Below are 26,400 nucleotides of genomic sequence, written 5' to 3'. Positions count from 1 at the left end.
GTCACATGTCGTACGTATCCTGGGATAAAATCAACGAGAAACACACGAACTGCCACTAACATCCAAAGACACTAGACAAATCAACCTCAACAATTACGATGGAACTACTCGACATAGCGTGATATTTCATACATCATTGCTCTACATCGTTTTTCAGTAGGCATGAGGATCTTCAGTTCGGCAGAATGGTGGTGTCAGTGCTGTTTATTCTCCGCGATCTAGCGATCTATCATCACAAACCATTATAACTGAACTGGAAAGACAGAAAGATGAGAGTTGTCTAAATCTGCTATGCTGTCCTATAATGGGTGCTGCAGTTTTGACATGGAACAACATTAACATCATTTGCAGGTAGAATTTAAAGACTTAGTTAACGATAAAAGAGCAAACTATTACAACGACCGACGGACGGGATTCATCATTCTGTACATCACGAAACACTTCGTGCTAAATTTGCAGTAATTTGATGAAATTGGTGTTGTTGTAGTTGTTGTTGTGCTCTTCAGTCCTGAGACTAGTTTGATGCAGCTCTCCATGCTACTCTATCGTGTGCAAGCTTCTTCATCTCCCAGTACCTACTGCTACATACATACTTCTGAATCTGCTTAGTGTATTTATTTCTTGATCTCCCTCTATGATTTATACCTTCCACGCTGCCCTCCAATGCTAAATTTGTCATCCCCTGATGCCTCAGAACATGTCCTACCAACCGATCCCTTCTTCTTGTCAAGTTGTGCCACAAACTTCTCTTCTCCCCTGTTCTATTCAATACCTCTTCATTAGTTATGTGATCTACCCATCTAATCTTCAGCATTCTTCTGTAGCACCTCATTTCTAAAGCTTCTATTCTCTTCTTGTCCAACCTATTTATCGTCCATCTTTCACTTCCATACATGGCTACACTCCATACAAATACTTTCAGAAACGACTTCCTGACCCTTAAATCTATACTCGATGTTAACAAATTTCTCTTCTTCAGAAACGTATCCTTCCCATTTCCAGTCTACATTTTATATCCTCTCTATTTCTTCCCAAATAGCAAAACTCTTTTACTACTTAAGTGTCTCAATTCCTAATGTAATTCCCTCAGCATCATCCGGCTTAATTCGACTACATTCCATTATCCTCTTTTTGCTTTTGTTGATGTTCATCTTATATCATCCTTTCAAGACACTGACCATTCCGTTCAACTGCTCTTCCAAGTCCTTTGCTGTCTCTGACAGAATTACAATGTCATCGGCTAACCTCAAAGTTTTTATTTTTTCTCCATACCTACTCCGAATTTTTCTTTTGTTTCCTTTACTGCTTGCTCAATATACAGGTTGAATAACATCGGAGAGAGGCTACAACCCTGTCTCACTCCCTTCCCGACCACTGCCTCTCTTTCGTGTCCCTCGACTCTTACAACAGGCATCTGGTTTCTGTACAAATTGTAAATAGCCTTTTGCTCCCTGTATTTTACTCCTGCCACCATTAGACTTTGATAGGGAGTATTCCAGTCAACATTGTCAAAAGCCTTCTCTAAGTCTACAAATGCTAGAATCGTAGGTCAGTATTGCCTCACGTGTTCCAACATTTCTGCGGAATCCAAACTGATCTTCCCCGAGGTCGGCTTCTACCAGTTTTTCCATTCCTCCGTAAAGAATTCGCGTTAGTATTTTGCAGCTGTGACTTATTAAACTGATAGTTCGGTAATTTTCACATCTGTCAACAACTGCCTTCTTTGGGATTGGAATTATTATATTCTTATTGAAGCCTGAGGGTATTTCACCTGTCTCATACACCTTGCTCACCAAATGGTAGAGTTTTGTCAGGACTGGCTCTCCCAAGGCTGTCAGTAGTTCTAATGGAATGTTGTCTACTCCCGGGGCCTTGTTTCGATTTAGGTCTTTCAGTGCTCTGTCAAACTCTTCACGCAGTATCATATCCCCCATTTCATCTTCATCTACATCCTTTTCCATTTCCATTATATTGTCCTCAAGAACATCGCCCTTGTATAGACCCTCTATATACTCCTTCTACCTTTCTGCTTTCCCTTCTTTGCTTAGAACTGGGTTTCCGTCTGAGCTCTTGATATTCATCCAAGTGGTTGTCTTTTCTCCAAAGGTCTCTTTAATTTTCCTGTAGGCAGTATCTTAACCCTAGTGATACACGCCTTCACATCCTTACATTTGTCCTCTAGCCATCCCTGCTTAGCCATTTTACACATCCTGTCGATGTTTGTATTCCTTTTTGCCTGCTTCATTTCCTGCATTTTTATATTTTCTCCTTTCATCAATTAAATTCAATACTTCTTCTGTTACCCAAGGATTTCTACTATCCCTCGTCTTTTTTCCTACTTGATGTTCTGCTGCCTTCACTACTTCATCCCTCAGACCTACCCATTCTTCTTCTACTGTATTTCTTTCCCCCATTCGTAACAATTGTTCCCGTATGCTCTCCCTGAAACTCTGTACAACCTCTGGTCTAGTCAGTTTATCCAGGTCCCATCTCCTTAAATTCCCACCTTGTTGCAGTTTCTTCAGTTTTAATCTACAGTTCATAACCAATAGATTGTGGTCATAGTCCACATCTGCCCCTGGAAATGTCTTACAATTTAAAACCTGGTTCCTAAATCTCTGTCTTACCATTATGTAATCTATCTTATACCTTCTAGTATCTATAGGATTCTTCTATGTATACAGCCTTCTTTTATGATTCTTGAACCAAGTGTTAGCTCTAATTAAGTTATGCTCTGTGCAAAATTCTACCAGACGGCTTCCTCTTTCATTTCTTACCCACAGTCCATATTCACCTACTATGTTTCCTTTTCTCCCTTTTCCTAATCTAGAATTCCAGTCAACCATGACTATTAAACTTTCGTCTCCCTTCACTACCTGAATAAATTCTTTTATCTCATCATACATTTCATCAATTTCTTCATCATCTGCAGAGCTAGTTGGCATATAAACTTGTACTACTGTAGTAGGCATGGGCTTCGTGTATATCTTGGCCACAATAATGCGTTCGCTATGCTGTTTGTAGTAGCTTACCCGCGCTCTTATTTTTTATTCATTATTAAACCTACTCCTACATTACCTCTATTTGATTTTTTATTTATAACCCTGTATTCACCTGACCAAAAGTGTTGTTTCTCCTGCCACCAAACTTCACTAATTCCCACTATATCTAACTTTAACCTATCCATGTCCCTTTTTCAATTTTCTAACCTACCTGCCCGATTAAGGGCAGGTGATAGGAATAATAAGTTTTCTGAGTTTGTACGCATTATGACACCATCAGTTGCAATAGTTTTCGGTGAAACTGGAAGAAGAGTATGCAGACTTTATATATCACTGCAAAGTACTTTGATTACATCCTGGGGCATGCCTGGATCACTTTTTCGATTTAAACCCGGTATTGTTAAAATTATGACGGAACAAGAAGAGCAGGAACGAAAATTATAAAACCGGAAAGCACTGCACATCTCTCATTTTAAGTGAACTTTGACTGCACACTCTCCAAAGTATGTCATCTCATTTGATGCGGATGGATTATAAAAAATAGCATTGTGAAGAGACAAATTCTGACAAAAACACCGGCCATTTCTCTAAACTAACTGGCGTTAAGGAAAATGCGAGTTTTAATGAATTCATTGTTTTGCTGAAAGAATTACAAGAAAACTTTTTGAACTCTTTTAGAGACTTTTTATCTTCACAGTTTCCGAGCTGTTTTATAGACTTTTTATCTTTTCAGTTGAAAACACCGGTTTGCATGTGCTATGTAATTCCCATTTCAAAGCCAATTTTTTTTCTGTAAATCTGTCGGGGATGCCTGTGTTATTTTCCTTGGGAAGAGTTTCTACGTCCATTAATGAGGTTGCTAAGGAGGTAAATCATTTCGATAAACATGTATGTGTGAAACGCTTTTCCAAATTGTGAAAGTAAGTAAGTCACAATTACGTGGCAAACTTCAGTGCGGAAATCTGTGAAATTTTCTGCACCCGTCCGTGTGCCGACATTTCCTACCAGATAAGAATTATGTTACGTACAGGGTATCCGTAATTAAAGTTACAGTTTCAGAATATTGTAGAAAGCACGGTTCAGAATGACGTCAAATCTGAACAGCTGGGAGAAAGATCCTGGAACAAATAAAGATTTATAGGAAGTTTGACCAACAGATGACGGTTTAAGCGTCAGAATGTTCACATCAACAGATGCGAGGCATACGGCTGTTCCTTAGTTTGCGTCCTGAGAAGCCCACTTGACTGTCTCCATGAAAGCTCGGGCACTGCTGGTAAAGCTCTGTGAGCTAGTTACCCTGTAGTAATTTCGGACACTTAAGGGTATGAAAAAATACATTCTGGAGAAAATGATTACAAAATTCGAAAATACAAGCTCTTTTGAACCCTTGGCAGGTCCTTCCAGTTTTAATCCAGTTTCTCTCTGTCGTGGTTTGGTGCTTGTTGTATGTTTTACATAAGAGCAGTGTGTGTTATGTGTTGTCCCATATGGCTTTCATACTGGGGACGCCATTATTAACTGTGCTCCTGGCGCGCCATTGTTTCTGTACTATGTCTTCGTCGAGTGTCATTTTAATCACAGGTGAATTGTATGCACTCATGCCTCGCTGAACTATTCCTTTTATGTATACTTTAGCTCCAATTGCTTACCTCTGTCATGTGTCAACATCATCTTTAATACACGTATTGTTTGTATTTCACATTTCTCCTGTGCTAGTTTCTATAGCCGCTTGGCCGAAGAGCGGCGTATTATGCGCTTCCAGCCTACCCCTACCCACTCGGTGCAGGGATATGAAATAACAATAAAGAAAAAAATGTTCTTTTCAAGTGCAATGTGGCAGCGTGAGGAAAGCTGTTGATTTGACATGCATGGAATTTGTGGTCACAGCACTGCATCAGGAGTCGGACGGTGGTATGCAAACATAAAGTGCACGGGAAACTGCCAGAATGCTGAACGTGCCTGCGAGCAAAACGCATGAAATTCTACGAAAAATCCTGCATTACATTTCATACAAATCATCCATGTTGAGGAGTTGCTTCCTGCTGACCTATCAGGGAGACAAACATTCGCTCTGGAATTTCTTGGCCGGCCGGAGTGGCCGAGCGGTTAAAGGCGCTACAGTCTGGAACCGCACGACCGCTACGGTCGCAGGTTCGAATTCTGCCTCGGGCATGGATGTGTGTGATGTCCTTAGGTTAGTTAGGTTTAAGTAGTTCTAAGTTCTAGAGGACTTATGACCACAGCAGTTGAGTCCCATAGTGCTCAGAGCCATTTGAACCATTTTTTTTGAATTTCTTGCCCGCATGGAAGCAGACAATAAATAGCCATGGAATATTCTGTGGACAGACGAAGACAATTTCCATCTCCAAGGACATGTCAATTTGCGGCATTGTAGACTATTGGCAATGGAAAGTCCGCACGCCCGTCAACCATTACAACCTCATTCTGCAAAGGCGGCTGTGCGGTGCAGGTTGATGGCATCGTTTATCGTAGGGCCGTATGTTTCCGTGGAGATGAGTCCTGCGCGTCCTTACCTGAATCGTCACTGGTAAGGACTACGGGAGTCCTTTGCACACCAATGTCGTTCCACCATGGCTGTGTGAGTATGGTCATTTCTATGGAAGACGGCGCTCCTCCGCACACTGCACAGCCAGTGAAGCGGTTGCTGCAGCGGCATTTCGAAAATGCTAGAATTGTCAGCCGTCATTTCCCTACCGCCTCGTCGTCCAGATCACCCGATCTTAAACCGTGTAACTTCTGCCCGTGGTCTTACGTGAGAGATGTTTTGTTCTGTGATCCAATCACGTACGTAGCTGCATTGAAGGAACACTTGCGCAGCGTATTCTGAACGTGTTGAAGAACCTGTTTTTAGATATCAACCTGTTACAAAATGGTGGCCTGCATACTCAACATATCTTGCTCCAGGCTCACGGCAGTTATAAAGAGATGTCATTTTGCTTTTTATGCAGTTTTTGGCCCAAATACTGTTAAAAACCGATGTCATTTTTCTTTTATGCTGGCTTTGGCCTCAGGACAATTAACACCCGATCTTTCCCATCCGATGAGGTACGACCTTGCCGTGGTGGATTGACTTACCTACGTAACAGTGCCACAGCTGTTGACTGGCGAAGTTGTGCAGTCATGTACACTGAACAGCTTGGGTGGTGTAAAGTAGAACTCAAACCATAGCCGTCGTATTGCGATTCATCTGTCATTTGTAGCCGACCCTATTTACGTTAAGACTCTTACAGCACCATCTATAGGTAATTTATTATGACGTTTCCCCTGCGTCAATAGTAAGTGTTCGAACTTAACTCATTCTCAGCAGTGATTCCCTTTGTACAGAGTTTTGAAACTGGAACTTTAATTATGGACACCCAGTATCGCCAGCCCCTATGGCCGAGCGGTTCTAGGCGCTACAGTCTGGAGCTGCGCGACCGCTACGGTCGCACGATCGAATCATGCCTCGGGCATGGATGTGTGTGATGTCCTTAGGTTAGTTAGGTTTAAGTAGTTCTATGTTCTAAGAGGACTGATGACCTCATATGCTAAGTCCCATAGTGCTCAGAGCCACTTTTTTCTAGCGAGTACGTTCTGTCCATTCATCAACGAATTTTTTTCAACATGGTTCAACAGCTTGTAAATCTTAGCAGTCATTATCCACTTTCAACTAATAGTTCACATTTTTATTTCAGCTTTTGTTTCAAACGAGACATTATTTCAAGAACTAAAGAACAAGAGTGACAGACTGTTTCCCATAACATTACTGTACCACACGTCCTTAAATGCAGATCTGATCACTAAGAAGATACGGGATTTCTACTTCCCTTCTAAGGAGTTCACACTCAGCACCCTCAGTGATGTAAGTATAATAGCTTAGCAATAACAGAAAGTCTTATCATACTGGCAGGCGCTAAGTTATTCCTGTTCTTATGTTTGTAGCATCCTTGCAGTCGCAGTACTGTATAATTTTCCATTTCTTTAAATTTAGACATTTGATATACCTACGACACACTGTAAAAGTAACATCGCACTCATTTACCAGCATGTAGCCGTTTTCTGTCACCAGCTTATCTGCATTCGTTTACAATCATGTGTTTCCACAGGACATTATGAAGAATAACTTGCAATCTAATGGGGTACTGCCGTTGTGCATCTAAACCAATACGAATGTTTGAGCGAACATTCAGATATGACTGTCTGCAGAAAACCTAGCAGCCATTCACTTACAGAAGGTCTGGTAGAATAATTGAAGGAGTCTGGAACTGTTCATCAAATACGTTTCTGAATTGAATGAGGCATAGAGTGTGTGACTCAATCGGACGATCTTTCATTTGCTCTTTTACTGGCGTTCCGCCCCATCTTCCAATAAAAGCGTGGGTGGTCTGATCACTCCAGAACCATTCTGGTCTTCAACAAAATGGTTAGAAAATAGAGATAGGTTCAAGAAATTGAACGAGGCCCAATATTTACACATTCTTTAGAACTGCTAATAAGATATTTCTCATTGATGGTGTTACAGATATCAATGTTTTTGACTTTTCTTGTTCTTTTACTAGCAAAATAAATGGATCAGGAAAACTTTGTGACCACTACCTACTCTGACGTTGGATGCTGCCTGGTGGCATTGTGGGCACGAGACTTGCTAACAAAAGTATGAAAGAAGGGCAGACAACGACAGGAGATCACTGTAGCGAAGATATGAATTGAAAAGGGGAATTCCATTGAGATGAGCGGCTTTGCAAAGGGCAGTTTATTATTATGCAGAGCCTATGAACGAATATATTGAAAATGGTGAAACTAGTCAAATGTTCACAGAACACGAGTGGTGGGGCTAAGGGATTTCTGCTGCAGGTAACTTATGTAAATGGCATCTGAGTTCCTCCCTATAACGTCATATCACCCCCTCCAGCCACTGTAAATTGTGGGAAATAGGGCAACTGGGCTACCTCCTCCATACCACTCCCACCATTCCTCTGATATCACCTACCCCAACCACCATTCATCCCTGGAAATGGTGGGAAACGATCAGCCTCTGTCCATCCGCCAGATATAAAGGTTAGGGTAGGGTACATTTTTTTTTACTTTGTTGGGAAACGATAATTCTGTGCTGGAGAGGAAGGCAGGGTATTTTATTTGTTTATTTATAGTTCAGTTGGAGTACTTTCAGTAACATAACATGGAGATGTATGTATGTTCACCTCGACGTGTAGGGATTGTCTGAGCTGGTTCACACTACATCCACCAGAGTGCGCTGCTCACTCCTCACACCCCTCCCCCAACTCCTGTGATCATGCACCCCCAATACCCCACCGCCCATGCAAATTCTGAGAAGCTACTACAGAGGAAAGCTATGGTAGGGTACTTCATTTACTATTATTTTTGGTGGGTAACTGACTGCTGGACTGTCCTCCACACTCCACCAACCCCCCACCCTCACTTTCCACTGTCCACCACCAGCACTTCTATCCACCCCCACCCCCAGTTTTTTGTCATTGTGCGTTTATCTGTTCAGTTGAATTTCTAAGACTGAATGCCTTAGTTCACAATACAGTCACCACAATGAATTCAAACTGTCCTATAACCACCCCACACTAAACCACCCCTGCCCCACTTTCTATAGGCCCCATCTTCAATTTTTGCTGATCATTTGTGTGACTTAGTCAGCAGTACCACTTGAAACTGTTCCACAGCTGCCCCACTGAGAAAAAAGCTTAGCTGCTGGTGCAAGTATTACTACATGTCCAAATAACATAACTACGACAGTATAGATTGGTGGGGAATGCTCTGTGTGTGCTCACCTGAGATTCACCTCCAAGATTTTTAACATCAGTTTTCATCCGCAGAACCATTTCCAGAACTGTAATTGAAAAAAAATTATCAATTTCAAAAAATCGTTCAGTCCAACAGCTAACACAACCTGAAACCAAACAGTGTTGGTGGTTCAAATGCATATGCACACAGGCAAACAAACACAGTTCATGGCAAATGCTTCACTGCTCCCAGAAGAAAAAATCATGTAATCCAACAACTAAACACCTCTCGAAACCAAACAGCCTTGATGTTTGAAATATATACACAAGCGCGCACACACAGATCATGCTAAATGCTTCACCACTCTTGGACGAAAAAACATCGAAATTAACGTGAAAAACCACAACTCGTAAACAATGAATCGTAATGCAACATACATAGGAAATTAACGAAAAGCATTGTAGTAACGTCACACAGCTACCGGAAATAAAATTCACTCACCACCATAACACTGTGTTCTCTTCGGCATGTGGTAGCAAACAAATAACACCAGAACCACCACTACCTCTTTCCTCTGAAACCTTTCCTCCACCCCATCCATCCCCTAGGCCTTGCAGAAGTAGAAGCAGTTTTTTTGATCTGTTCCAGAACCTGTTGCCGGTGGTACACAAAGAGTTCCACCAAAGTCAGATGAAGTTCTTTGTTCTGTGAATGTATTTATCAGCCCCTGGAACAACAACCAGATTCCAGAGAACTCTCCAGAACGCTTTTTCTGACGACCGCTGCCACCACACACCCCTGACTGCTGTAGCTGCAAGCAGGCAGTGTGGCTACAGTCGGAGGCAGAATTTCCAGCGGAGCACTTGGGTTGGGCAGTGAGCACTATCGATGCAGACAACATCAACACATACAAAATAAGTCACCGCTCCAATGGGGTAGAGAACAAAGTGAAGAAAGAAGGCTGCATGTTGTTTGTCTAAAAAGGCAGCTGCAGCCACCCAAGAGAGACAATCACACCACACCACCAGTAGTTGCCCCCACAGGCGCTCGCTATTCTGAGAGAAACATTTCAGTGTAAACAGTTGTATTGAACATAAATACACCACTTATAAACAAGAATCTATTAAAAAGCACAACTGCACCGATGTTAAAATAATTTTTACACGTTAATCAGTGCAGTCCATTTTGTTTTAGTTTTATGAGCGAAGTCGTTATAGTTAGAGGGCACTCCTCATGCATAAGGCCACTACACTCCTTTCAGATGATTGAACTGTCAATATAGAACGGCATCTATACAGTTATTTTTGCATTCAACTACAGGATACAATTCACGTCTCTCTCTCTCTTTCTCTCTCTCTCTCTTTCTCTCTCTCTCTGTCTGTCTTTCTCTTTCTACGCCTCCTATCATTTTGTGACTTCCATTGATGTGAAAAAACCACATACCTGCTACCAATTACAGATGAGCAGGCTGCAGAGGTCGGAGTTCTATAGTGATACATCTGACAGATTTACTATCTTATCTCACATCTCCTATATATGTCTATCATTCATAAAATCGAAGTAGCTTCCACTATTAGGCTGCGAAAACTACTGACCACTGCTGAATGTCCTCGCATTTTGAAACTTCCAAGGGACGAAACAAAAAGTGACAACTTTAAACTCTGAAGAAACATCTATGTTAACCGATTTCTTTCAGTTTGATGGACACATCACATTATTTGTGAGCGTCCCTGGTGTTCAAATCAGAGTCTGTGAATAAATTGTCATACATGTGGGTATTACAAACATTTCGGACAGGTGAATTAACATCACAGAGCACAGCCTTGCACACTATCTGTTCATATAACGCAATAGCCCAATCATTTTACGTTCGGCAACAAGAAGCTATAATTAAAGAGAATGTTGTTTATACACTATGCCAGATACCATTTTACCATTTCAATGGTACATCGAGGTGGCGTTTACGAAATATAAAGAAAACTGTCTGGATGAATCGGCCACTGCCGTGGCTGATGCAAGCAGACGTCTCAGCCACCTAGCAGTCAAAGGCCCTAAAATCTTACCAAGGGCATGTGTTAAGCCGGTTGACGACAAAATAAAGCGAGACACCAGGTCACTCTACAGAAAAAAGAAGAATCACATGTGTCATTTTTCCTAAAATATGCAACTGAGAGCGCTGTGTCCCCTACCAACCAGAGATGTCTCCACTTGCGTTCCCTGCTCTGCGACACGAAGTTCCTTGGAACAGTTGTATTTAATGTCCAGTTATCTTTTTTAACCTACCATCAATTAAAAAAACAAAATTACATCCCTTACAACCGGACTTAGTTCTACCCACGTCATTTTCTTTGCACATGTCTTAACACTAACTACAGTAACTTTACATTCCAACAGAACATTTCTGATTATCATTTATTGGTGTATAGCGTCGAAACATTATGGAATTCTCATACTCACAACAGCTAAGTGTCGTTTCACGCTGCCCAATAGCAATATCCTTCCGTAACATCGTGGTTGTCACATACCTAGCAGGCCGGTGTGGCCGAGCGGTTCTAGGCGCTTCAGCCTGGAACCGTACGACCGCTACGGTCGCAGGTTCGAATCCTGCCTCGGACATGGATGTGTGTGATGTCGTTAGGTTTTTTAGGTTTAAGTAGTTCTAAGTTCTAGTGGTCTGATGACCTCAGATATTAAGCCCCATTGTGCTCAGAACCATTTGTCACATACCTGTCGAGGAATAAAGTGTTTAATTACAATTAAAAACCCTCATGTCTCTTACTTATTTTACATACGTTTCTGCACGATAGTCGGCATATGCAAGAGCAGATAGTGCTGACACGCTATTACAGAAAGAGTAACTTCGGAGGGTCTAGCTAACTTCTGCGAGAACATTATCTCACCCCCAGACATCTCACCCCCATGAGGTTTCACGACTTCACTTCCGCAAAATGATTTAACATACAGGCCTTCGATTCAGTCAGAATCGAGGAGAGGCCACTATTTAACAAACCTGCTACACTTACCGACTGGGTGGGGGCATCCTTTTTTCTGTTTTTGATTATTCCACAGTGTCTTTTAAATACAATCAACATAGTGGCGTCTTATATTTGGACGGTCAAGTTGTAGCTCGTCATCTGAGTTTGCACCAGTACATTCGAGCCTTATGCTACACATTTTGACGTATGTTTACACACATAACTATCATACGCAGATCACACGAATTTGTCGACTAAGGCATCATTCGTATATACCAGAGTATGAATGTTGATAGATGGATGACTGTGCAGCATGTCCGTTTGGATTAATTCTCGGAAGTATACCAAACAGTCTTCTATGCCTGTGCAGTTCAGCTATTCATGTATCGCAGAATATCGATCACAATACAGAATTTCCGTGGTCGCAAAAAGTGTGACATCCTGTTTTCACAAGTCGTATCATGCATTCTGACATGTCAAATACTTTCCTACGAATTGTTGTTAAGTATTTGTCGGAAAAATCTAAGCTCTCCATCAATTTTATTTATTTAGTTATTTATTTATTTTACGACGAAGACAAAGATCCTGATTTCTCCCTTTCAGTTCAGACACGACAGTTCTGTCACGACCAATAACATGGGCACAGAAAACTGCAATTATCACTCCTACAACCTTTTGTAAGACACCCATCATGCTGAAAGATTTTTTGTTAAATATGCTTCTCAGAGCCTCCACAAATGAAAGAGGTTTCTCACCCTGCAGGTGGAGGACACTTAACACACAGCTGCGGGCAGAACAAAAATGGGGCTAACTGTAAGCTACCGTCCCCTATACACAATCACGGTAGGATTATATCGTAGGAAGGCTGTAGCCAATTTTTCCTCCTCTCCTTGTTATGCAGTGGCTGGAGCACACATTACTTATCAAAAAATTCTCTCGGTGTTGCACCTTACATATTCGTCCCGAGTGTATTGATCATTCCTATTTTGATGATTTGACGGCTTATATATGTATAGCTCCATGAGTGTGTTCGTCGCTGTACGTATTAGATTCCTCCTAATTTTCTGTAACCAGCGCACCTAGAAAGGGTAGTTGTCCCTGTCTTACCTCCATCGTAAATTTTATTTCGGTGTGGAGACTATTGTGGTGTCCTAGGAAGTGACAGAGCTGTTCCTCACTATGAAGGTATCATCGATGTTCACCCGTCGCTGAAACTGCTTATAAGCCAACTAGAACGAATTCGGTAAGCTGCTGTGCTGTCTTTTAGGAAATTTATGGATTTTATAAGTCTTTTATGTGGGAAATATACGTACCCTCAATCATATTTCCCGTGTCAGTCGTACTTATTAGTAGTAGTAGCGGTTTCGATAGATGCGGCCATGCCTCACTAAGAAACAGAGCGAGGAAAAACGACAAAAATATTTTCGTAAGCTGACACATTGAGTTACCACCCATGTCACGGTTCATTAAAATGCACACGAAGAAACAGTGACATCTTACGAGGAGGGAAACACCACGATCAGTAGCCAAAGAAGATGTAAAAGCCTTACTGCAGTAGAGTCACCACAGACCTGGTAGCCTCCCTCGCGCACACAGAAGTCATGGTCTGATGTTAGGTAGTCATGCCGACATCTAGCATAATATAGCAATTTCGTCCTGACATCACATCTCTGGAGTACCCTCACCTCAAACCGCTAAGGAAAATATGTGTAGTATCAGTCCACTCTCCTACAGAACGCGCTAGGGAATGGCTCAAGTCTGTTAAATGCATTGATCCTTCTCCTCAACACTTGTGGAATAACATTACTTTTGAGAAACAATCCCAATTCAGTAATATCAATATTCGACTGCATGTGTAAGAACACTGTTCGGGATTGCGGGACATGTGTTTCACGTGCATTTCTACAGCGCTTCCGTATAATGCTTATATTGTCTTCGTTGAAGTACACGTTACAAACTCCCATGTAGTTTACAGCTGGGGAACTAAATCTGAATGCCAACAGAGCATCATTTTGAAGCTTTTCTCGATCTTGAGTGTCTGGACACCATCACTTCACCTCAATCAATTAACAACATTTCATGCTACATTTTTCTAATTTTATTTATTCACAGTCAATTTACGTAATTCTGTAGGTTTTCGCGATTTTACACATTTCGTCGTATTTCCCTCAATTTTACTTATTTCCCATCAGTTTCTCGTAATTATGCCAGATCTTCCTCGAATTTTACCGATTTTATGTCGTTTTCCACATTTTTTGATAGTTTTCCGTGTTTATATGGTCATTTTGCTGACATACCCATGCGCTATTTGATTTTGTACAAGAATATTTGCCTGTGTTATATTCCAGCTTACTAAATAATTCTAAGAATTCCCCTCCTCCCAATGATCTATATGCATGTATTCTGGAGAGGACGATCATGAAAGGTACAGTAACACTCACTTCATACCTAAAAGAGGCTCAACGCGTGGTGCAGATGGTGGATGTATTGGAAACTCAAAGTCCGGAAACTATTCCGTGTACTGCTCCAAAAAATACTTCAGAGAGCTTGTCTGCAGACTCATGTAGTGCTGCACTTGCTAGAAAATTAAAGTCTGGAAACAGTTCTACATGTTTATTTGACTTCCACTTGATTCTGTAGGGATTTACAACAGTACGCTGACACGTGTACAAAGTTGATTTGTGTTGTTGCTCCGGTATTTTTCCCATAAGTATGTGCTATTATTGCTTGCCAGATTACCTTCGCTACTTTTGTTTATACGTTTCAACTCTGATACGTACCCACAGCCCTGACACTACCACCACAAACTGTAGATTTCTTTTTTTTTTTAACTAGTAATAAGTTATTCATTAGTAGACAGTGCGTCGACTGGACTTAACACCATCATTTATAGACGATCAGTTAGCAGGTGATGCGTTTGAACAGCAACAGTTCGCCGCTAACAGCTCTACACACACACACATACAGATTTTGCTTGCATATTACCAATCGCGAAGTCTCGATTTCAACCCCTGTACGTTATTTTCGTTACTATTACAGCTCTGCAAATAGTATACTCCTCTCAGTAGAAAATAAAACGTGACGGGGAGGATGGTGGAGAGTAGAATGGTGATTGCAGACCGGTATGAACACACTCTGGTGACTGTATATTGTGAACTAGGGCAGTCAGTCTTCGAACTTTAAATGAGCATATACACATGCGATCAGAAGAAAGAGGAGGTGGGGTGCTGCTTAAAGTGGGGATAGGGGGCGGTGGAAAGCAGGGGCGGGGGTGGAGGAGGTGGAGTTCGTAGGACAGTCCAACAATCATTTTATTGCCAAAAATAATAAATAAATTACACTAACCTAACCTTACTTCCTGACAGCTGTACAGAGATTGACCATTTCCCAACATTTGGAGCGGAGGAGCGGTGACATGGGGGGGGGGGGGGGGGGAGAGAGATGGGAGAGGTGAACAAAACCCAGTGGTGGATGTAGTGCGAATCAGATCAGTCGGTCGCTCACATTGAGGTGTACACACACTCATCTCTGGGTTAGGTTACTGTATGAAACGTCCCCTTAGAAGAATTTATACAAGACTGTGCTTAAACTAACACACAATGTTTTTAGCGCAACGCAATCTGACTATCAAAGATCCCTGCAAAAGAATGGCCCTGAGTAACATTAAACTATACCTTTCAGAAATCACTTACCTCACAAAAATCTTCGTTACTCGAACTACTGCAATACAGCGAGCGCCACTACTGCCAGCTAAATAAAAGATTCACACTACTGAAGGCACTAACTACTGATAGGGATAGTTAGCTAATGAAAGATTTTAATAGAGAACAAACACTGTATTTACCTTAATAATCATAATATATATAGCAGTTCAATTTCAAAACTTCCGCCATCTCTCTCCCCACATCCACCACTGCTGGCGGCTCACCTCCAACTGCCCAACGCTACGCGCTGTTAACATCCAGCTGCCCCTCTACAATGGCAGACAACAATGCAAACTAGCCACAGACTGCACACAGCACAGCCAGTGATTTTCATATAGAGCACTACGTGGCATTACCAATATAAAAATCTAAATAGCCTACTTATATATCCCCCATGCTCCCCACAAAAAATTTTACAAATTTTTTTGGCCAGTGGCCAATAATGATTTGATAAAATTTTTTTATAATTACATTAACAAAGATATCCAATGCACACACTTATTTATACAATGCTGGTCAAAAGCTAAAATTTTCTCACAGTCCATAAAGACAGTCCAGATTGTTCATCATAATAGTAATTAAAGTTTTTTTTCACAAAGTCTCATTAGTAAAAGAAATTGCACACAGAAGTAGTGGATTTCCATGCAGTCTTGAAGAAGTAGTGTTGTCCTTCCAACGGAAAGACAGTGCTGACACTTGACATGCTGAGAGGTAATGGGCCGCAACAGAGCAAACCTACAGCAGAGTCATTCGACATTTTGAAGAAGATTGGTAGGTAGGTCATCACAGAGTAGACCCATTGTAGTCCTGGTAGAGATTGTGGTATTGGTGGGCCACCAGAGGTGCAGACCCACTGCAGTCCTTGTAGAAATTGCGGACAGGCCCACTATAGTCCTGGTAGAGATTGTGGTATTGGTTGACCATCAAAGATGCAGACCCACTGTAGTCCTTGTAGAGATGGCCAGCAGCCATCTGTTGCGACTGTGCAGGTGCACAATCACCATCGAAGAGTCTTGCAGAGAAAATAGCAAGTCCATAATCACCACTTGTGCACTCACAAAGTTTTTTGGAATTGTCCTTAGAACGAGCAATGCTGTTATCCAGTCCCTTGCTGAATTATCAACACACATGCAAACACTAACAGTCCCTACTTCTCACATATTGTCCATATACTATGACCAACAGAAACGTGTGCAGTGAAATGGAACTTACAAGTTACTTAATTTGATTAACTGGTGTCAATTACAATATTATAACATAAGAATACAATTACAAAGATACAAAATACATCATTAAAAACATAACAATACAGATAACATTTGTAGTAATACAGGCTTTACAAAAGAATAGAAATAAACATATACATCAGTGTTACAGGAATTATGACATAAGTACATACATAAAAGATCAGAAGAACGTTTGAAACATCACCTTCACATGTGAGCAACCAAACAGTATAAATAATGTCTAAACATCTTTACAAAGTAAATAACAGAATATTAGAAAATGTCTACAACATAGCTCTCATCAGCTAAACACATAAAGACAGGAAAAACACAAATACACAAGGGTACACAAACATATAGAGGGATGACACAAAAGGAAAGGACAGGGTTTGTTTTACTGTAGTATTTTGCAAACAAAACTTTCTTTACTTCTCGGAGATCTCCCTTCATTCATCATTATTCCCAAAAAGTCCTATCTATACCTCCTTCCTGTATTCTATTCATATTTCTTTCAAAATAATTATTTCTGATTGTACAATACTCATTTGGGCCCAAATCTTTTTCATGTAACTTCGCAATGCATTCTTTACCTATTCTCCATAGTCAGTTTCTTATATAGTCTACCCCCTCTTAAGCTAACTTAAATCTACTGAGCTCAGATGCTAAACTAAGGGACGAGGCAATGCAGCATCACGTAAAACAATTAACGCAAACAGCAATGACAAAAAAAATGGAAAATCGCAAAGCAAGCTACAGTAAATCTAAATTACCAAGCAATGCAACATTACAAATAATATGAGCCAATGTGCAGCAACAATAAAAATAAATCAATAGTAAAACTAGCTTAACAGAGTAATACAAAGTGAAATTTAGTAGCACTATGCCTGGTAAACAGCAGCAGAAATAACTTATATCTAAACATGACATAGCTCAAGCAGTGTGAGGTAAGTGATTTGTGAAAGGTATAGGTTAAAGTTACTCAGGGCCATTCTTTTACAGGGATCTTTGATAATGGACTGTGAGAAAATTTTAGCTTTTGACCAGCATTGTATAAATAAGTGTGTGCATTGGATATCTTTGTTAATGTAATTATAAAAAAATTTTATCAAATCATTATTGGCCACTGGCCAAAAAAATTTGTAAAATTTTTTGTGGGGAGCATGGGGGCTATATAAGTAGGCTGTTTAGATTTTTATATTGGTAATACCACGTAGCGCTCTGTATGGGAGTCACTGGCTGTGCTGTGTGCGGTATGTGGCTAGTTTGCATTGTTGTCTGCCATTGTAGTTAGGCAGCGGCAGCTGATACCAGTCCCGACTGTGTAAAGAATTCAGTGATTAACCAGAACTTTATGACCAACTAATAAACAGCATATCCAACTTTGGCTTGGATAACAACGGTGACACGCCGTGGCATGGTAGCAATGAGACCTTGGTAGGTCACTGGAGGCAATTGGCACCACGTCTGAACACAAGTCACGTAATTCCCATAAATTCTGGGGAGAGGGGCGATGAGTTCTCACGCCACGTTCAATCACATCCCAGATGTGTTCGATCGGGATAGATCTGGCGAGCTGGGAGACCATGACATCAATTGGAACTCACCACCGTGTTTCTCGAACCATTGCATCAGAATCCTGACCTTGTGACACGGTACATTATCCTGCTGAAAAATACTACTACTGTCGGGAAACATGGTCGTCATGAAGGGGTGTATGTGGTCTGCAACCAGTGTACGGTACTCCTTGGCCGTCATGGTGCGTTGCACGAGGTCCACTGCACCCATGGATGCCCATGTGATTGTTCCCCTGAGCATAATGGAACCGACACCATCTTGTCTCCATCCTGCAATACAGGTGCCATGGAGGTGCTCCACTGGAAGACGAAGGATTTGCGACCTCCCATCGACATTGTGAAGAAGCTATCGGATTTCATCAGACTATGCAATGCTCTTCCAGAGCGACATCGTCCGGTGCCGATGGTCACGTGCCCATTTCAGTCATAGCTGTCAAAGTCGTGTTGTTAACATTCGCACATGCACAGGTCGTCGGCTGCGAGGCCCATCATTAAGAGTGTCTGGTGCACTGTGTGATCAGACGCACCTGTACTCTGTCCAGCTTTAAAGTCTGATGCTAGTTCCTCCACCGTTCGCAGCCTGTCCTGTTATACCAGCCTATGAGGTTCGACATCTGCCATGAGGGATAACCGCCCAGCCACATGACGTCTGGACGTTGTTTCGCCAGGTGTTGAAGACACTCACCACAACACTCCTCGAACACCTGGAGAGTTTCTTTTTTGTGGGTCACTGTAATTTCACTGGTCCGCCACGAATTCACCTCCTGTCCCAACCATCTCAGAGAAGCACATGCAACCTACACCCTCAATTATTTGCTGGATGTATTCTACTTACATTAGAAAATTTTATTTTATGTGATGAACCGATAGCCATTTAAAGGAACAGGGCTCTTATTTTACTTGTACTTGGTTGAACTAGAGACGTTGAAAAATTCGGTGCTGGACTGTTATTCGAATTCGTATCTCCTCTTTCGAGCATCTGAATCTCTCAGAACAGTATAGTTCAATCGTTTCGTTCCTTTTCCCAAGACTGCAATCTTCTCTAGGTCTCCTTCAAAGGTAAGTATGTGGGTCCGAATCCTGATCCAGTAAAAAAAGTATTCATAATTTCATTTCAAGCCCTTTCACGTGCACACCGGCCTGCCAGTGAAAATTAACGTGCATTTTTAATGTCTGTTCATGTGTTGCCAACAATTTCTGGTCAGACACGCACACGTCTTACTGTTGGTGAGTAAGCAATTGATACTTAAGCTATATTCGTGGACGATAAAGAAGAACGATAGGTGTGCGGTTCGATTGTCACTCAGGCGACAGATTCAAACACCTAGCAGCTGGTAAGAAAAACCGATAAGTAACATTTGATTTTACCTAATTAACAATCCGATTACGTGTTGGGTTCGTATCTCCTTCACAGAACTTCACATCATGCGCTTCATCTTTAAATGCATACACACTTTGTTACTTCTGTATTGAGGTATATCAGACATCTTTCGTGGTTAGTTAACAGGGATCAAAGGTTCTTGATAGGAGTCCCGGTTTATTACAAAAACTGTCGTCTTTTATTTTCAAGTTTAAAAGTGGTTACTGATATTGGCGAAAATTTCGGTAATTCATGACTCTTCGTGGCTAGTCAGCAATATGATTTGATTAGATTAGATTAATACTTGTTCCATAGATCATGGATACATTTCGTAATGATGTGGAACGTGTCATTTTAATGAAATATTTCTTTACATACCAGTATTCAATTTCTTTACAACAATTTTTTACCCTCTCTCTCATTCTTTTTTATCTTTATCTCTCTCTCTCTCGCTCTCTTCTCTCTCTCTCTCTCTCTCTCTCTCTCTCTCTCACACACACACACACACACACACACACACACACACAAACACACACACACACACACACACACACATTCTCTTTATTTTTATTTGTTTGTTGCGCTGGACTGTCGGCGAGGCTCGAAAACGTCCGTGTATGACTTTCTTAGTTTTGAGTACACTTACGAAAGAAATATAAAAACAACAATGAGAGTTACTGATTTACGATGCTTAGTTAGCTGTCAGTTCTGAGTATTATTAGTAACTACGCTCCAGTCCCTAAACCTAGTTACAGAAATGCGAAACAGACGCATTACGTATTCCAGGCCGTAGCAGCCGCGTCCTTTAGACGCCAGCTATGGTCACTTCCCAGCCCGCTGTAGGATCACATCGGTTCGTCTTCTTCCTGCTGGTACTGCAACTGAGATTTGCAACAAGGCAAGGTATGTTTGGCAACACTGTGATCGACGAGTTACTTTCTGGTGTGCACGGAATTAAGCCTCAAAGTTCACTCGATTTTTCCTGTCATTTCCATTGCATAATCTGAGTTATTATCGCTCGAGGTGTAACAGAAAATTGTAAATTTGCTGTTTTCAGCCCAGGAAAGCCGTTGCACGTGGAAATCGCAACTAATCTCATCCTTTAAATAGCGGTTTACTAGTTCAAGCCACTATTGGTCTTGGAAGAGGAAAGCACATCCAAAATACCTCTTTGCCAGCTCTGTGGTGACGTGCTGACCTATGAAAAAGTGTCTGTTATGGCTCGCGGTTCCAATTTCGCTGAATGTAAAGTTTTTATCCCTTCTGTGAAAGAGCTACAAGCAATCAGATCAAACATTGATAAGCAAATCGCAAGAAAATACTTTCAGCTCATAGTGCAGTGGTGAAAAACTTACAATGCTGCACAACAGGTAATGCCTCTTTCCGCTGCTGACAAGCAAATTTTGGGTTTCTAGGAATACATAACTTTACTTATGTAATGCCACATTTGCATACCTGTTGAGTATGACACAGCATACCAATTAAACACAGACCCAATCGAAATCCAAGCGAGCAGTATTTCACTAAATCGTGCCGAAAGAGGCACGCTTGTGTACAGATACTCAGTTCTATTAAAACAGACTTTCGTCGTAAGGTTATCGTGGGTAGTTTTATTTCATTTCTTATAATACAGTGCACAATTTTCGTAAGGTTTCCTTTAGTTTTGTTAAAACAATACTAAACATGAGAGAGAAATTAATCATCAACAATATATGCGAATTCTCTGGTGTTATCTGTAACAGTCTGACAATGTACATGAAGTTTTTTGATTACATGCATGTAGCAAACTTCTCATTTAAAGCTGACAAACAAGGTTTGAAGAGGAATAAGATGCTACTACCAGACGACAGCTAATGTAGAAAATACTTTTCTCACTATTTTGGCATGATGCGTTCTCCCCATACATAATACAAAAGCTTCGAGATGCATCTGCTGCCTGGCCGTCAATTAAACCTGAAAAGAACAAAATGTCACAGAAGTTAGCCCTTTTTCCACATGCGAGTATTTTGGGTTGAGAAATGAAGGGAATTATGTTCGAAGTTCCATTAAATTGATAACTTCAGCAGACAGCAGAATTGCGTTTTTAAAAATGTAGCAGCGAATGTACTACAACTCGCGATGTCTTATCTACGGAGCACGAGGCTTATCGTTACGCTATTAGCTGTCACGAAGCTACAGTACCTCCAGTAGTCAATAACAGTTCCTCCAGAACTTCCGCATTCCACACTGCTGTGAGATAATGCAGATGGCTGGATCTGGACTTCTGAGAGCCAGACAGTTATAGCTTTTCTTTTGCACTGCCCGACGTTTTCAACAAACAGATAGGGCATTAAAGTAGCTCAAATGAAAGGAACACTTCCTATTTATATTTCTGCATTCTACACTGTTGGCAGTACTGTGTAGGTGGCAGTTACGTGATTTTATTTCGGTGATTACAAAATAGAGTCCAATGTACGCACTGGGTATCCGAGGCAGCTAGTTCATGGCGATTCGGTGAACCAAGTAAATGAATGTACTGAACATGCTGCAAACCACTACAGGGAGCCGGTGTGACTGAATTCTCATCGAGTGTGCCGCATAGGTGTGATGATAGAAAAATGAGTCACAGAGCAGAGGATTTGGTGGTCTGTTGGATTGAAGATAGGTTCATATACTGACGGTCTATGTTCGATTCCAACTTCTGTCGAAGCTTTTCGATAGGGAGAGACAGATTCTATTCGCTTCTGGCTACGCCAAGTGAAGAAGGTATAATGGCATTGTGGTCTGAAATTCACATTAAACATGATATTCTTTCCCTACCAAATAGAAGTTATGTTCAACCACAATAAAGTCAGGAGTGGCGACATGTAGAAACTGTATCACCAGTATCCTTTCTTATATTAGTTATTTATTTCTAGTGACGAAACAAACGCTATGTAGGGTCACAGGACACTTATTCCATCTTTTATTTGAGCTTCTGTATGACGATAAAATTGGTTCTCAACTGGGAATGCAACTCAGACCGCCCTTAACGCGGAATTTGATCCCTTCGTGACAATACAGCTCGACTAAAATTTGTTGTTTTTTCAAAACTGCAGATTCCTCAACATCTCCACATACTGCGCGTGAATGGGTTCGAATCCTGGCCCGGCACTAACGTTTTCATTATGAATTATCAAGCTCTAGCATGAGAACGCCTATCTGCTGGTGGATAATAATTTTGATTTTTAATGCATTTTCATTCGTTGTCAGCACTAACGATATCGGACGTTTTAGACTCCCAGTGAGAAATATAACTATTTGAGAGATCACTGTAAGTTCAAGGATGTTATTCCGAGCAGCTGGTGGAGAAAAATTCTGTAGCTGACGTCTGTTTGTGTGTAGTCACCAACGATATGTGTGGGGTTCGATTCCCAGTCAGCACTGAACTCTTCGTCACATTATTTCTAGTTCAAACATGCTCACATGTCGCTGCTGGTGTAACAAACCCATATTTGAAGTTCGCTTTCTCTAGAATATAACAGCGATAGGAGCCGGGTTGCAGTCCTGGGAAGGAAAAAATTAATGTTTCGTCTCGTCATTTCAGTTAAAACATCTAGCTATTGCCGAGAAAATCCGATATGTCACAGTTGATTGTGCTTCGATAACAATCCGATTAGGTTCTGGGTTCGAATCCCTGACCAACACAAAGTTTTACCTCACGACATTTCAAGTAAGTTACTCGTTAAGAAGCAATATTTAACATCTCTCGTAGTTCGTTAACAGGGACAATAGGTGCTTGGTAGGTATTCGGGTCCGTTAAAAATGTTTACGTTATATAATTTAAAGTTGATATTTGCTAACTGATATTGTCTAAAATCGAAGTATATTACTCTCTGTATGCCTAGTCACGAATGACTGTTAGTTTCCGTCAGTCACGAAATCTTAGTCTGCATGAACTGCGTTTGAATCCATATGCTGAACGAGACGGTTGGTCGTGTCATCTGAAGTTCATACATATTCTCAACTAGCTGCTCGTGAATAACTTAAGTTTTTAGTGTAATTTTGTGTTAAATAACAAGTACGGTATGTTACTCTGAAGACGGAATCATGAATACGGCGAACTTACTACGTGCATTACCTATCTGACATAATAATGAGAGTGGTAACATTTCAGGTATGTCATTTATTGCAATAAATGTGAACTTACAAGCCTTAGGGACAGTCTTATCTGTGATAAGGTGTTCCCTGATATTTCTAGTATCGTAGTATTACTTTACATCTTGAGTTATTGCGATACAGAGCAGTGTTTTCTAATGGTGACTTGTTTGAACTATTGTCAATAGTCAAACGACTGTACCAAGAAGCGAATAGAGGACCTGCTAGACAGCTGCGTTATTTGGGTTGCATGCGAATCAGGCGAAATGCAAGGTCATTCGGATATTTTTGAGCATGACTGCACATCACATCTACCGATTTCGGTCCCATTAGGAGAATTCCTTCGTGATGCGTCGTTTCTTTTTTTTTTTTTTTTTGCCTTAGAGTGTTTTTGCAAAGTGGAAGAGATGCTAAAGGACCTAGAGCTCCAGAATGCTTGTCCCCACTATGTGGACCAGAAAATACTATACAAGACAAATAATATGCAACATTCTGTTGTTGGCTACAAACTATCCAGGAGTATTCCTTTAGCCAATCCGATCAGAGCTATCTTTCTTGTACACCGTTTGCTCTGGATATGCATAAATACCCGGTGCTTCTGAGAACTGTTTCAGACATTCGTACTACCCTCGTCAGTGAGTACTTTCCCTATTACATAAGAATATCAAATTGATTTTCAGTAGAAATAGTGTATGTCCTAGCCACTTCCACTAGCGCTGGTTCGGACTAGGTAATATAGCAAACAAAAAATTCAGTTTGTACGCGAAACAGAGAATCATACATAATCAAATCAACAACTTACCAATAACTTCGAAACTAGTCTTCAGGGTTATTTAAAAGCGGCCAGTAATCCGTTAAGGGGTTAAAATAATATTCATAAATCAATATGAACAGTTTTTCTCTTATCATGGGACCGACTTTGAAATCGTGAAATAGTCGACTATTCCTTGTAAAAATTACATATTTTCTAACTTACTTGGCCGAAATGTATAAAACAGCCGATTTTGTTTCGTGATTTCGAAGTTGATTTTAGGTAAATAACGTTGTATAAAATTATGAAATTCGCGGCAGCGGCGGGCTCGTGAAGAAAGCTAGTTTATAAAGGGTTCAAAACCGAACAACGCTGATGACTGATTTTATATTACATTATCTATGTTAAATATTACTTCACGCTGGCCATTGTACGGCAAGTGGAGGCGGTCGAGTGCTCAGAGTCCAGTCGACTGCCATCTACATCACACCGGTCGAATAAAATGCCACTAACTGTGTTAACATGAATTTTATTTAAGTACATAGAAAAATAATCAGAAGGATGTATGTAATGAAAAAATATTCAAATGTGTGTAAATTACTAAGGGACCAAACTGCTGAGGTCATCGGTCCCTAGACTTACACTCTACTTAAACTAGCTTACACTAACTTATGCTAAGAACAACACACACACCCATGCCCGAGGGAGGACTCGAACCTCCGGCCGGAGGGGCCGCGCAATCAGTGACATGGGTACGTAACGAACCTTAAGTGGACAGTGATAACTTGTTGACATAGTTTCCAGGTATGTGTTCATGTACACTCGATTTGCCCTATTCTTTCTTTCTTTTCAGGAAAAAAGGGGAAAAAAGAACGAAGATCTGGTTGTTTACCTGTCGATGGTATTTTTTCAAAATATGACAAAAACAAACACAAGGACGCCGCGATAAAAATTAAAAACACCTGCTAACTCACACTGTTGTGTTAAGTGGAACAAATCATACATGGAAGGCCTATGCGTATAGCAGCAGTGGGCACACCCTCGCAAACAGCACACTTGTGTGTCAAATGCGACCCGCGACGCTGTCGCAGGAGCACGGTTGGCGGTGGTAGCGGGGCGTGTGTGTGGCTGCATCTCGAATGAGAGGGGTGCAGTTTAAGAATTCATTACGTAAACAGCGTCTTATAGAAATTTAAAATTTGAAAGCATATCTACTCCAATTCGGTTAAGTAATGACAGGTGATGAAAATTGTACTGTAGGTAATATAGAACCAAGAAAATAGGATAACGTCTTCTTCAAGAAGAATGGGTATTCCAACAGGGAGGTAGATCGTGCATTACGGCCTAGACTGACACCCAGGACGGACAAGTATCGACACTAACCCAAGGGGAAAGTATTCTTAGCATTCATTAGTAAGGTCACTGATCACATTGGAAAAATTTTGAGCAAGTACGATGTGGAAACTGTTTTCAGACCCACTACGAAAATAAAAGAATGTTTAAGATCCGCAAAAGATAAACGACATCCTCTAGCTACAGCAGGTGTCTATAAAATTCCGTGCAGTTGTGGAAAGGTCTATATAGGCATAACAAAAAGAAGTGTCAACACCCGTCTGGGTGAACATAAAAGGAACTGCGGCCTCGGACATATTGATAAATAGGCTGTAGCGGAACATGTGTTTCAGGGAGGTGATCATGAAATAAAGTTTAGTGAGACGACCGTCATAGCAAAGACGTCTCATTATTATGCGCGAATGTACAGAGAGGCCATTGAGATTGGCAAACAGTGCAATAATTTTAATAGAAAAGATGAAGGCATTAAGCTGGATAAGGTATGGATGTCAACATTGCAGTAACCGTGACAATAGATTAACTTCAATTGAGAAAGTTGGCAATATCAGAGACCATAGCACAGCCGACGTCACATGATTAACAGCG

General features: G+C 41.0%; 1 protein-coding gene across 1 annotated transcript in view; it reads left to right on the top strand.

Moving 5' to 3' along the window:
• Positions 1–26,400, top strand: part of LOC126174793 (venom carboxylesterase-6-like) — a 161,902-nt gene that overhangs the window by 100,361 nt on the left and 35,141 nt on the right. Inside the window, exon 7 of the mRNA XM_049921163.1 lies at positions 6,698–6,864. Within this exon, the coding sequence (XP_049777120.1) occupies positions 6,698–6,864 (167 nt within the window). The remainder of the gene's footprint in view (positions 1–6,697; positions 6,865–26,400) is intronic.

The sequence above is a fragment of the Schistocerca cancellata genome, chromosome 3, assembly GCF_023864275.1.
Source record: "Schistocerca cancellata isolate TAMUIC-IGC-003103 chromosome 3, iqSchCanc2.1, whole genome shotgun sequence".
NCBI classification, from domain to species: domain Eukaryota; kingdom Metazoa; phylum Arthropoda; class Insecta; order Orthoptera; family Acrididae; genus Schistocerca; species Schistocerca cancellata.
This window is presented reverse-complemented; position numbering and strand designations above follow the sequence as displayed.